Source organism: Trichechus manatus, unplaced genomic scaffold, assembly GCF_000243295.1.
Source record: "Trichechus manatus latirostris isolate Lorelei unplaced genomic scaffold, TriManLat1.0 scaffold00018, whole genome shotgun sequence".
NCBI lineage: Eukaryota > Metazoa > Chordata > Mammalia > Sirenia > Trichechidae > Trichechus > Trichechus manatus.
Window position 1 is genome coordinate 4,183,868 of NW_004443954.1, and position 14,685 is coordinate 4,198,552.

The 14,685-nt window shown below is 42.3% G+C and overlaps 1 protein-coding gene across 3 annotated transcripts in view; it reads left to right on the forward strand.

Annotated features, from left to right (window-relative positions):
* Positions 1–14,357, forward strand: part of STAU2 (staufen double-stranded RNA binding protein 2) — a 372,566-nt gene extending 358,209 nt beyond the window's left edge. For 2 of the 3 annotated variants that reach the window (XM_012554441.2, XM_023727734.1), the window contains 2 exons: positions 11,687–11,775; positions 13,108–14,357. In XM_012554441.2, the coding sequence (XP_012409895.1) occupies positions 11,687–11,775; positions 13,108–13,201 (183 nt within the window). In that variant the 3' untranslated portion in view covers positions 13,202–14,357. The remainder of the gene's footprint in view (positions 1–11,686; positions 11,776–13,107) is intronic. The other variant, XM_023727735.1, reaches the window with a different exon arrangement.
* Positions 14,358–14,685: the final 328 nt, after the last annotated feature.

Sequence of the window (14,685 nt, forward strand, 5' to 3'; positions counted from 1 at the left end):
GAGCTCGCGGCGTCACCCAGTGCGGGAGCTCGTGGCGTCACCCAGTGAGGTAACTCGTAGTGTCACACCCTCCCCATGGACCTCTTCATGTACCAGACCATGCAGAATCCTTAGTAATGTTTTTTGTACTAATACTACTCATAAATCATAATTCCCACATATCACTCCTTCTTTTCCTTTAATTACTACTTCATTCTCAAAAAAGCTATTGATATAGGTTCACAAGTACTACCACGATATTGTAGCTAAAACACCAGAAAATTTAACAAAATCAGCGACTATAAAAACACAAGCAGCAACGAAAACAGCAGTGCGTGTTTGTATCCCGTGCAGATGAAACCACGTGATTCAAAGCGTCATTGTAATTGGGTAATAATGACAACTCTGACCAGAGTGCATTAGATGGTTCAAAAAGTATATTAGCATAGAGTTTTAGCCTTGTATATATATTGATACATGTAAGCTGGGCTTACAAAAAATGTTTTTGTTGTTATAACTAACTACAGGAGTACTTTTATAGACAGTCATTTTGGTGTCACCCATTCTGACAGTGTCACCTGGTGTGGTCCACACCCACCCACCCCCCACACCCTCCTAGTGATGCCACTGCTACTCTGACACACGTGGATCGCCATGAGTCGGAGTCGACTCCACAGCAGCTAACAGCAACAGCAGGTTTTGTAAGTCACATACTCAAACCAAAATGGCACTCCTGAATAGACAGAGCAGTCTGTGTCCGTGTTCAGCGGGAATGCTTTGCATACTTTCTGGAGTAGAATCAAAGAACAAAAAAATCCCAAATGGACCTTTGGAGCAGTGGGTGGGTGGCCGAGGCAGAATTCAGCCATGGTTGCCCTGCAGATCCAGGCTTGCCTCAGGCAGAGTAGGCTCCCGTCTGGCCCTTCTGTTTCAGGATTTGCTACCTCCAAGGTCTTGGGCAGATAGAGTTTCCCAGGCACTTCCTCTGCAGCCCTCAGACTGGTCTAAGGAGACTGAAAGTCCTCCCAGATAGGGTTTCCCAGGCACTTTTTCTGCAGACCTCAGACTGGTCTGAGGAGACTGAAGGTCCTCCCAGATAGGGCTCCCCAGGCACTTCTTCTGCAGACCTCAGACTGGTCTGAGGAGACTGAAGGTCCTCCCAGATAGGGCTTCCCAGTCACTTCTGCAGACCTCAGGCTGGTCTGAGGAGCCTGAAGGTCCTCCCAGATAGGGCTTCCCAGGCACTTCCTCTGCAGGCCTCAAACTGGTCTGAGGAGGCTGAGGGTCCTCCCAGATAAGGTTTCCCAGGCCCTTCTTCTGCAGACCTCAGACTGGTCTGAGGAGGCTGGAGCCTCCTTTGAGGCAGACCTCAAAGATGACAGAAGCCAAAGCTCAAATGACTGACATTTTGAAAAGACAGTGACTATTATCTGTATTCCTTAGTGGTAAATTATGGGACAGAAAAATCTTCTCTCAAATGGATAGACACAACCCGGTCCTGCTTTCTCAGGATTGTTTATTCCTTGGCATATTGGCCACAGAGACTTCGGGTGGAGGTGGAGTGTTTAAGAGGAGGAGAGAGAGCCCCAGCAGAGACAAACTGTGGAGAAGCCCTGCAGTGGGGAAAGCCAAGATACAGACTCCGAGGGTAGAGTGATAACAGACATAAGAAACGTGTCTGTGAGTGCCTGTCTGTTTGGGGGAGCTTCAGATGGAAGCTGATGGATAATCAGTCAAGGAATATTCCTTGAGGACGCTCTGTAAACACACTGTTGTGATTTCAAAGAGGAAAATGTGTTTCCTGGCCAAGGGCTGACTGACTAACTGGGAGACAGGGGTAAACACATCAAAGATGACTAACAGTTCAGGGAGGCTAATAGCAAGGCTGTCAGAAATGTAGACATGGGAATAGGCTGGAAACCAGGGAAGTCTTCCCTGAGAAGTAGAAAGACTGCATGAGCAAAGACGTGGAGGCAGGCAAAAGATGTCTCCACAGACAGTGGGTAGACCAGTCTCACTCGGGCAGGAGATTCATGTGGGTGGGGTTTCCTCAGTCTGATGTGCCTCCAGACAATCTGGCTGGGGAGCTTGTTAATAATGTTGAAATCTGCTAGGAGTTCCTGAGGCTGTTGAGTGGTCTGCTGGTGTGGGAATCACACGGGAAACACTGCTGTAATGGGCTGGTAGGAAATGACGTTGTTAGATAGAATGGAGGTCATTAACTGATGGAAGGCTTTGAATGCCAGGTCAAGGATATGGAATATTGTTCTGGGGCTGGGAGTTATTAATGGATTTTGGTTAACAAGAGGGTGTAACGATAAGGTCCTTTAAGGTAAACCAGTGGGTGAGCAAGGGGCTGAAGAAATTAACTAAAATGTATAATGAATAGGATATAAATTAATATGGAGATAGAGTATAAAGAATTTTATGAATGGCTGTGGGGCTCAAGAGAGAGTAAAGACAAAAAAGCCACCATTTATTAAGCACCACTGTAGTCCAGCCATTAACTCCTCAACAATCCAGTGCAGTAGGTATTATAGTCTCTAATTTACAGATAATGAAAAAGAAGCTTACAGAGGTAAATTAACTTGCGTAAGAATACAAGGTGGTTTGCAATAGAGCAGGAATTTAATCCAGACCTGACAGACTCCAAATTCCATGCCCGTCCCCCTTCCTCATCCAGATGTCAGGAAGAGTATATTAGTTTTCACTTGCTGCTGTAACAAATTACCACAAACCTAGTAGCTTAAACCAACACAAATGCGTTCAAGTTCTATAGGGAAGAAGTCAGACATGGGTCTCAATGGACTAAAAGTAATGTGTTGACTGAGCTGAGTTCCTTTCTGGAGGTTCTAGGAGAGAATCCATGTCCTTGCCTTCTCCACTTCTGGAGGCCACTGGCACTCCTTGGCTGATCTCCTTCCTCTACCTTCAGTGCTAACAATGTTGAATCTCTGTCCAGCCTTCCACAGCCACATCCTTCTCTCTGACCAAAGTCCAAAAAGATTTTCTGATTTAAGACTCCTGTAATTAGGTTGGGGCCACCTGGATAGTCCAGGATAATCTCTCCATCTCAGGGCTCGTACCCTTAATTACATCTGCAAAGTCTCTCTTGCCTTGTGGGGTAACAGAATCACAGATTCCTGGAGAAGGACCTGGGCATCTTTGGGGGAATTATTGTGCCCAACATGGACAGTGATGCTGTCATTTATGGACACTGGCCCTGGCAGCATGCTGATGGGCCCCGACACCCCACTTTTATAAACCTCATTACAAAGGGGACTTTTTGATGAATCAAAAATAAAGAAAGAACAAAGCAGGAATTTGAAAAGGAATGATGTGGGTAAAACAGAAAGAACATGATCAGAGGAAGACATGGTGATTCGGCTCCAGTTGGTTCTAAACACGCTGGAAACATCCCTCAGCACAGTTGATCCCACGTTAAGTTCGGCTCTGTATTGTTGTCAAGACTGGCAGCTACATGGATTATTCATCATAAGAGCCTGACCTCGTAAACAAAGGTGATGGGCAAGTCTGTAACTTAAAGGCCCAGTTTTGTACTAATTCCCCAAATTGTAGAGTCAGAATTCCTGTTCTTGTTTTAGTAGACTGTCTAAAAGCTGCGTGTCTCTCCGCTCACCCCCTCTTTATTTATTGATTTATTTATTTTTTGCAAAAAGCAACCATCACCTCAGCAGGCAGGCATCCCTTTGTTCAAAGCGTGCGCCATTTTATAAAGTACCAATTTTATGGAAATTGCCTAAACTAATAGGATTGTGTAATCATGAATGAAAAGTGCATGCTATAATGCAGGGCAGCAAATGGTTTAACTAAGCCCAATATAATCTTTTTTCTTCCATTTTGTTTTTAAAGTGATATCATTGATTTATCTGAAATGTAATAGACCAAAGATCTTATCATAACATGATAAAGTCTAGAAATGCAAGGCTCTTTTTGGTTTCTTATTTTACATAAAGGAAAACTTGGCATTTAGTTAAAGACCTAACTAGTTAAAGAAAACAATAACTTAAAACCGGACCAAACCCATTGCCGTCGAGTCAATTCTGACTCATAGCAACCCTATAGGACAGAGTAAAACTGCCCCGCAGAGTTTCCAAGGAGCACCTGGTGGATTCGAACTGCTGACCTTTTAGTTAGCAGCCGTAGCACTTAACCGCTATGCCACAGGGTTTCCAACAATAACTTAGATACATTAAAATTCACATTCTTTGGGCAATAAACCGTCAAACTTACTGAAGAACCTTCTGGTTTTTCAGTCACTTGAATGATTTACTATACAGCCAGCCTCACAGATTGTTGGGATGAGATGTTAGGAGCTTCGTCAACTGCAAATGAAGACCTTTAGATTTGAAACCTATCATTTTCTCATTAAAGGAGCCTGATTTAATTAACTGCATGTATGGCAACTGTGTGCATTCGAACATGAATCGACCCTTCATATCTGCTCCCGGGAAGAGTTCAACATGGGCGAGCACTTCAGGGAGAAAAGGCAAAACTAAAAAAACCTTGAACACTGCTCAAAAAATGAAGCCACACCGAGACATGTGTGGTTACCATTGACCTCAATGGGAACAGTCTGTCTGTTTCTGGGATCAGGATATGAAGTCGGGGAGGGGGAATAAGTGTGAAATGGAAAAAAAGGAAGTAAAAGGATCCATTGGGCATTGTGTTCAAAGACTTCACTAAGAACTGTGTGTCATAAAGGAGTGAGTTGAAAATTCACATCTTGCTAATGAAGACTGCTGTTTTCTCCCAAAGAATGACCTAACGCCGCTAAATTGTCATTACAAACTAATCCCTGAAGAAGGAAGCAGGAAGAAAAGTCGCTGGTTTCAACACTATTTGCTAATTGCCAGTTGACAAGAGGAAAGTTAGAAATTACAGAAATGACTAGAGAGACTCACCTCTGCTCTGTGCTCGTACACACACACGCACGCACACACGTGCACGCACACGCACGCACACGCACGCACGCGCACACACGCACACGTGCCCGCGAAGACCAGCAAGTAGGCCTGGTAAGTATCTTACTGGTATCATGTTGCCAGCATTGCTATAACTGCACACAAAATAAGTGATCCATGAGCGACATCTGTTCTAGAACCTGTGGGGCTTTACTCACAAAACAGTTGTAAAATATTTTGGGAATAAAAATATTTCCACGTATCTATGCAGATGCTCTCCTCTAAGGGAAATACACCACTCTCTCTTACACACACACAAATGGATACAAGGATTGAGTTAAAAAGACAGGAATAAGAAAAGGAAATGCCATCCACTTCTTTAAAGTATGGCTTTAATTTTTCTCTTTGCTTTTTTGAAAGCTACATTTATTGCCTTGGATATACTTTTTTTTTTTTTTTTAAATTCCAGAATACATAAATTGTCATAAAGCTAAAGATTCCAGTTGGTAGGCTGCGGTAACGTACAAATGGATGCTGAGTGAGTTTGTTTTGATTTGCTAGGAAAACATTTTTTGACCTTGGAAATGAAATTATTTAGTCATCTATTTGTTTATGGCCAAAGACTTATGGAGGGTTCTGGGCACTTATGTTAGTGTATCTTTGAAATTCTCTAATCTCATTGTGTGGGAAATTACACAACTTGGGTTTAAGTATCATTCAGGATGTTCCTCATTAAGGAACCCCACTCTACCTCTTTCCCACGACTCCCTAAGATCAGTTTACATTTATCACACAGCAAATTGTCCATGCTGAAAGAATGAACTGCAGGCAGTAGGGACTGAAAAGCTTGTTACCTATTGATTCTCTCTGTAAATAGACAATTCAGACTTCTAAATCAAGCTTCGGCTGTGTCTCCCCAGATGAAGACTATTTGATTTTCCTTAATCCAAACAACATGTCCTTTAATATTATGTAGCATATTCATAATTCAATTTGAATTTTTTTTAAGCTGCTGGCCCCTAGCAAGTAACAATGTCTTCAGGTCAAGTAATGTAAACATAAGGATGTGGTTGATTTTACTATCTTCTGGACAGGTTTGGAGGTGTGTAGCAAAATATTTTTGTGGAAAAAAAAAGACTGGACTGACTGGTCTGACAGAGACTGGAGAAACCTTGAGAGTATGGCCCCAGGACACCCTTTTAACTCACTACTGAAGTCACTCCTGAAGTTCACCCTTCAGCCAGAGATTAAACAAGCCCATAAGACAAAAAGTGACTCAATGGGCACACCAGCTCAGGGGCAAGTACGAGAAGGCAGGAGGGGACAGAAAAGCTGGTAACAGGGAACCCAAGGTCGAGAAGGGGGAGTGTTGATATGTCATGGGGTTGGCAACCAATGTCACAAAACAATATGTGTATTGATTTTTTAATGAGAAACTAATTTGTTCTGTAAAACTTCATCTAAAGTACAATTAAAAAAAAATTAAAACATTTTTGTGGACTGTTAAATTTTAGTATTTACTCACAAAACCATTCTATTATATGCTGTTCTTTCCAGTGATGGATCTAATAGCAGAGGCTTATTTTGCTCATTTACCTCACTATTTAATTGGGTCTTGCTAAACGCAATGAAGAGTCCCTGGGTGGTGCAAACAGTTAATGCACTCAACTGCTAATGGAGAGGTTGGTGGTTCAAGTCTACCCAGAGGTGCCTCGGAAGAAAGGCCTGGGGATCTCCTTCCAAAAGGTCACAGCTTTGAAAACCCTATGGATAACAGTTCTACCCTGACATGCGTGGGGTTGCCAGGAGTCAGAATTGACTCCACGGCAACTGGTTTTTAAATGTAATGTGGCTAGTTGGGTATTGCTCCATAATCCTATTATTATGGGCATTTTCCTGTAGAGAAGTGAAGCAGACCCATGTTCCATGAAATTTCTTAATCTGTTAACTGTCGTTTCTAGGGGAGTAGTAGGTGATGAATGGAGGGCGGGTGTGGGAGTAGAGGCTGTGATTCCTCAGCTGAAATCATGGCACGTGAGGGAGGAAGCAGCTCTGCAGCTGTTCTTTTTTTTTTTTTTTTTTTAAATAATGTTTTATTGTGTTTAAGGTGAAAGTATACATAGTGAGTTAGGTTCCCACTTAACAATTTCTACACGGATTATTCAGTGATATTGGTTACATTTTTCACCATGTGTCATCGTTCTCATTCATTCCCTTCTGGTTGTACTGTTTCTGGTACTCTAGTTTCCCTGCCCCGTTACCTTCTCATCTTCACTTCAGAGTAATTTTTGGCCATTTGGTCTCACACAGATGAGTTTTTAAAGTAGCTGATTACTCATGCATGATAGTCGTTATTTTATGAGCCAATCTGTTATTTAGCTAAAAGGATAATTTCTGCTTAAGGTTTACAGAGTATCTTGGGGTGTTAGTCTGTGTGGTGGTTCTTTAGTACCCATATAAGGAGGCCATTGGTCCGCAGGCCTCAGCCCGTGTCTGCTTTCTTAAACCCATTCAGCTCATCGCTGTCTATGAACCAGTCAAATCCTTACTTCTTTCTCTGCCCATTTCATCTTGGCAAGGTCAATGTTGCCCTCACTGTAGGGGCCTGCATCCCATCATCCCAGAAAAACCCAGAAGACTCATCTCTCTCTTGCCAGCAGGAAGATAAGTAATGAGAAACTCTCTTTGGAAAAGTAGAGCAAATAAAGTAAGCAAGGCTTCTTGCCCTCAGACTGTTAAGAAATGAAGAATCAAGTCATGTCATGTGTGGTCATTCCACTGGACAAAACAATTTCTATCCAGTCAGAACTTCAAGTGTTACAGAGGTGCTGAACAAGTTGGAGACTGGAAACCGACTGTGTGATCCCCCTAAGATGATAAATCCCTCCCAACGTCACCATGCTTTTCTAGAAAATGGAGAGAACTTCAGGAGTTTACCTCAAGTCATTATTGTGGGAAATAGTTAACAGAATGACTGTGGAATAATATGATTTTGAAATAATGATATTAAAAGAAGCTAAGGTGAAATTGGGTAGGCAGTTTTTACGTTCAGAGGAAGTAACTGTGAGCTGGGTTCAAATCTCGGCTCTGCCACTTACTAGCTGTGTGGCCTTGAGTAGGGTACTGACTTCTCTGGGCCGCTGTTTCCTTATGGGTAAGACCTACCTTGCAGGGCTGTGGTAACAAAGGCCTGGTCCTATGCCTGTCATGAATGATGCTCATCCAATGGTAGCTGTTACTGTTTACAGAGGAGAAGATAAGTTGTCTTCATTGCCTTTTATAAATTAGAAAGAAGTCCTCTCGTACTTCTTAGCTATTGTATTCAGAGTTATCAGTAAGACGTGGGTTGAAATGTCTCATCTGGTAGATAAGGGAATGTTACTTGGAAGCATGTAAGCATACCTTTGGAGGGAAGCAGCCACAGAAGAAATCTGAAAATCTGTTTATGGCATCGAGAGAAAGAGCACACCACTGTTCCACCTGTAGGAGGTCCTTTGAGGGATGACAATCATTTTGACAGTAACTGGGGACCTGACATGTTGATAAAATCATCCAAGAGATTTTGCAAGAGCTAAAACACTTAACGTGTTCCCTGGGACCTGGCCTTCCTCTCCTGTGTGCAGTTACACCCTTCAGATGGAAGAGAGCCAGTGTTACGGGTACTTGACTTGGTGAAACAGGTAATGTCTCCACGCTGCGTAACCATTGGCTCCTGGTGTTCAGGCAACAGAAGAACCAAGCATCCCAAAGGCAGCTAGTGAAAATGGGCTATTATTAGCCTATAAATGATTTTAAATAAGTATTTAAAAATTTGTTTTTGGTTATACTTTTGACCTTGTTTGGACACAGAGCCCTGGCCTTCTCCGGAGTTTCATTCAGCAAAATCATATTGCAAATGTAAATTCACCGGTACTGAAGGGCCTCCGTAATAGTTCATTTGGGAAGAAATAGCTAAAAAGTCAGCATGTCTGCCAATAATTCACATATTAACAGGTCAGAACAAAATAGTTGTTTATTTGGTCAAACTTGTTGTATATACAAAGGACTCTAAATTCATTAGCACGCCTATGAAGTCGGGGATATCTGGAAAGAGGGTCAGGGATAGTCTAATCTTGCGTCTAGAAGTGAGTGGGCCTGGCTCTTAGTACCCACGTGCGTATATGAGGAGCAAAACTGGGGTTGATTTAACAAGTCCACATGTGTACCCACATATCTGTTTCTAGAAGAGTCACCTTGAAAGTCTGCCTAATCACCTAAGCATTTCAGGATTTGAAAGGAACTCAGTGGTCACTTACTTAAATCTAAATGGTAGTCAAGTTAATACCTTGTTATTTTTGTTTTATTTTGGTTTTTGGAATTGTCCAAATCTGGGTCGTTTAAGGGTGAATTTAATTTTTGAAAGCAGCCAAACTTCACTCAAAGGAAGTCTAGCAAATAAGGAAAATAATCAGGATGGACAAATTAAATATCAGGTGGGGCTATAAAATGACACGGGATTTATCTGTATGAGCAGCACAGTGGTTTGGAAAGGGAATTCCAAAAGCACCTAGAGAAATGGGCACTCTTCCCACTGCAGGTGAAGGCATAACCTCTCTGGGGGCAGATGGAAAGGTCAGACCAACATTTTTTAAAACGTGCATGGCCTCTGGCCTGGAAGTTTCATTTCTAGGAATTTATCATAAGGAAATTATTGAGAGTGTACACAAAGATTTAACTATCAGGAAGCTTGGTGCAGTGTTACAACAGCTTGAAATTGGAAATGACCTAAATACTTGAAATAAAACCAGAAAAACTCATCCCGTTGAGTGGATTCCAGCTCATAGTGACCCAGAGTAGAACCACCCCATAGGGTTTCCGAGGAGCAGCTGGTGGATTCAAACTGTGGACCTTTTGGTTAGCAGCTATGGCTCTGAACCACTGCACCATCAGGCCTCCAGCCGAACTAAGGCTAGGTTAAATAGGTTAAATATAGGAGGGCAGGTAAAGTGAATGGGCTACCGGGCTGTCAGGAGAAATGGTGTTACTGAAACGTTTCTGTTGATGGGGAGAACTGCTCACGGGCACGTTACCAAACAGCATCAAGACATTGTCCAGGTTAAAGTGTACTTTATATCTAGAAGGGGAGGGCATAGAACAGCAAGTGGAAGGATGCACACCATGTTTTCAATAGTGGGCAGGATGGTGGACATTTTCACATTCTTTTTGCTTGTCTATATATTTTGATTTTTCTGTAATGGGAAAACGATTTTCATAATAAAAAGGTAATCAAAGGAAACTTTAAGAGAGAGAGAGACTGTGTGGTCTTGTGATCCTTAAAAAGGAACTCAGATGTGCCTCAAGGAGAGAGCCACACTCCTCCTACTTAGCGGGTAAGGTGAGTTTAGTCACCAATCCAGCCTACCCAGCCCGCCTTTTTACAAGATCTTTGCAAAAGAGCAGTATCCTGGCTCTGCGCTGCTGGAGCGTATGACCATGGGCAGGATCTGGGGTAGTGGCGCGGCAACAAGACATGTCCCCGCGGGACTCCGGGTTTCAAGAGATAATGATGAAAACGGGGACCCCCGAGCGTCGGCCTGCCCCCCGCCGGAAGGTGCCCAGGCCAGGGCGGCAGACACACGTGGGCGCTCGGATGAACGCGTCTGCACGTAGGGAAACCAGTACACAGATCTGAGCGGCAGGATTATTTGAAAGAAAAAAGGGCAATTGTTACCTGTGGTTGGATATTGGAGTTGGGATTAATGAAAATAAAGACCAAGAGAGAAAGGAGAAAAAGTATTAATAAAGAAATTTTAAAGGGATCATGCACTTAGCTACCCCAAAGGGGCCCTTGGCAGATAAAAGTTTGGAAAACTGCAAGAGTGAGCTGTTTTTCAGAGGCATCTGAGAAGGTACAGATGACCAGCGTGTGAACCAGCGGGGTTCTCCGAGATTAAAACCGCCCAGCCCGCTCACACCTACCCCAGACTCAACAAACCCTTCTAATCGAGCTTAGAAGTCGTGGGCACGGGGGAGGGGAAGACCAGCCGAATTCTTATTCAAAGAAATAACAATTTGGAACATGCACAAGAGTGTCAAGTTATGTAGATCTTATCAGCATCGCATTTTTGGTGCCTCCCAGCTATCCAGCGAGGCTCCACCAGCCTGTCGACACCCGTCAGCCTCCCACGCACCCCGGGCACATCAACACCTCACACAGCTCTGCTGTGGCCCCGAGGAGCGTGAGTGTTGTCTCTGCTCACGTGATACCATCATACCATCTACTCAGTAGGCCCGAGTATCTGCTGTTCATTCCTTTGCTAACATTTTGTGACTTGGCTGGGCTAAATTTCTGTAAAACTGATCAGTTATGCTAACTTTGGAAAACGTATTCAAGTTGGAATGCTTGCATCTGAAGGAAGAGAATGTATAGTTTCAGTAATGTGATGAGGAATTACCCAGAGTCATCCTTGAAGTTTTATAGGGTTACACTTGGTGTTTCTACATTTGCAGATAAAGCGTGTGATTTTGCAAAATTACTTAGAAGGGATGAGACTTGTGGAAGACTCATCCCCCACCCTAAAAGTAAAACCCTCATGGCTCTGGTTATGTATGTACATTGCTCCACGATAATGCAGACTTTCAAATGTAATTTTGCTAAACTAAGCAAAAAAACATTTGTTCAGACTAATGAAAATGTTGTCTTTACTATGTATCTCAGCTTTCTTTTACAATCACTTGCTCATTACGTTAAGGTCAGTGAATGGATCTCTTTGTCTTTTTTTTTTTTTTTTTTTCATTTTTAGGCAGCTTTAAGTGCCTTGAAACAATTTTCGGAACAAGGATTGGATCCAATGGAAGGGGCAATGAATATTGAAAAAGGTTCTCTTGAAAAGTGAGTAAACACTCTGTCATTCTCACATTGGTATTTTCGTAATTGTACACAAGACAAGACAAAGATAATAATAAGGTGAAAGAAAAAACCAAGACAATAATATCTATAGCTTATAAAATTATTCATAATAAAATTAAATGTAAATAAATGAAAAACAGCATATATGGTCAAATTCATCTCCTGTAATATGTCTGTGGAGTCCCTCCCTGGGTGCCACAACAAGTTAAGTACTCAACTACCAGCTGAAAGCTTGGCAGTTGGAACCTACCCAGAGGGACCTCGAAAGACAGGCCTGGCGATCTGCTTCCGGAAAGTCACAGCCTTGAAAACCCTTCGGAGCGGTTCTACTCTGCACACATGGGGTCACCAAGAGTCAGAGTCAACTCGACGACAGCTAGCAACAACAACACGTCTGTGAAAATTTTAACCTACTAATTGATAAGTATTTCATCATTTTAATGCCTTTGTTGGAAACATGTATGTTAATTTTATTAACTGTAGAGACTCGCAAAACTTTAAAAAGATTATTTTTCACTTCATACATACTGTTGAGTATTCTCTGACTAAACCATTTTCTGAGGTAAACATTTTCAGTCACTTTCATGCTAAGCTGTGAGCACCACAGAGAGAAAAGGAACCGCTGAGAGGACCATCTCGCTCCTTGACTGCGTTCTGCTTTTCCGTTGTTAATAGGAAACACAAACACACGTTGCCACAGAATGGCTGTAAACATAAACATACAGCTATCATAATTATTTCTGAAAGCCAGCTCATATTGTTTTATGAGATTTAGACATAAGGTCTTCTATAAGAGACTGAATTCTGGGTCTCTCAAGAGACTTAATCTATGCTAAAGACATTTAAAGCAATTATGATTACATAGTGGAATCCAAACTCTTAAGGCAATAATCATAGCAGGTGAGATTTCCAGACACACACAGGAGACATTTTTAGAATTAAAAAAAAAAAAAAAAGATAAGCCAGGAAGTGAAACCCAATTATACTGATCCTACAGTTACATAAGCATACCAAAAAAACAAATCAGCATTTGGTCATTAATATTTAAAAGGTGTTAGCGTGAGAAGAAAAATTTGGTAAACAGACATGGCATTTTAGGTTTTCTATAGATTGGCAACCATTTCTAAGTTAATTTAATCAAAACCATTTCCCCATGATCTCATCAGTAGACTATCGGAACATAAATATTGCTGTTTCACTTTAAAATGTCAGTTTTGTGGTGACCTTTGTATCCTATGTGCCATCTGCTAATAAACATGTCTGAAGATGTGCAACCCTGGACCTTCAGCTCTTGTTAATGTATGAATCTTTCAGACAAGCCAAGCATCTGGAAGAGAACGCAGACAAGAACCAGGCATGCCTGGGCTCCATCGCTCAGGACTGCAAGAAATCAAAGTCGGGCATCTAGCAGCTCCCAGCAGCCACAGCTGCCACCGCATCCTTATAAACCTGTCAGCGCGCAGGAGGGTGTCTGTGTTCAAGGAAATGAATGACTAATACCATTATTTGAGTCTTATGTGAAGACAACACAATTCTAACAAAAGAGATAATATACATGGTACTGTTTATTCAACTGGGGGAAAATAAAACTTTGAGCATTTCCCTTGAAACTTGATATCAGATCATAACTCATTTGCCCAGAGGCAGCAGAAATCTGATCCTGCTACTGGAGCTTAAAATAACAATTAATTCGAAGTGTTAGTAACAGAGGTAAAATTTTAAAAGGATTAATAGAGAAGTTGGACTTGGTTCTGTTGTTACGATTGCTTTGCCGTGGAGTTTGTGTTTGCTTATATTCGCTCTCTCTTTTTCAGTAATGCTTAACACTTTTGGACATTTACCAGTGACGTGCTGTGGAATGTGATGGCTGTTGTGTTCATACAGAGCCATGCAGTTTCTCTTTTTATGCAGATATTTGTAATATTCATCCTATATAATACAAATAACTTTAAGGCACACTACTCAAAGATGTATGCAAGCAACAACGTTTTAAATCATGTCAGGTATTTGACTAAAAATACAAACGATGTTAGGGACAACTGGTTTCATTATACTCCAGGAATTCTAAAATACAAACAGTTGTGGGTTTTGAGCTCCATCATACTCTTTGCAACCAAGGAGGCGTCTTGCCTCTAAAAACCATTACCCTGGATTCCACGTTCTGTTGTGTAAACTGTATCCACTCTCATCCGTGTGTTGTAACCACTCACTGTTTGCATCCAGAGTGTTCCTAAGAACTGCCTTTGGACTTGGAACAGTGAGTAGGATCAAAATAAATAATGTTCATGGCGGGGAAGAGAAAGCCTGTTGGAAGGGCTGGAGAAGAGGTCTCGCCAAGCTTATAGCCAGCCACGCTCGGGATCAGCATGTTGGAATCCAGCGTGTAGCAAATGCAGTAAAAATTTGGTCAGTTGATGTGTGAAGTGTTGTTATTGTTGTTCTTTAGTTCCCTCGCCCTCATCTTTTCCATATCACCTCAGCGAAACCCATCAGAAAAGCCACCACCCTCCCAGTCATCCTGCCAAGCAATGGGATTAAAGAGCACACAGGCTCCTTGTACCACCAGCTGTATCTGTGAAACTGCAGAGCCACCTCATGGGTGACTCCCTGGCCGGGTTCCTGACTAGCAAACGTCATCTCATTGTGAAGCCTTTCTCTTTATTGATTTGGAAATGTTGTGCAATGAGAAAACACTATATGGTTTAACTGCTCGCCCAACATGACAATAGGAATACAATTACGTAAGATTTCGCAAGCAAAACCACCACAAACCACGATCTGGCTGACTCACACGCGACTGGAGAATAAACAAACAGCGACAGAAGGAAAGAACTCCGGGGTTGTTTTTAATGATTCCCACGTGGGGAAGTCCGGCAGTATTGGGAGGGCCGG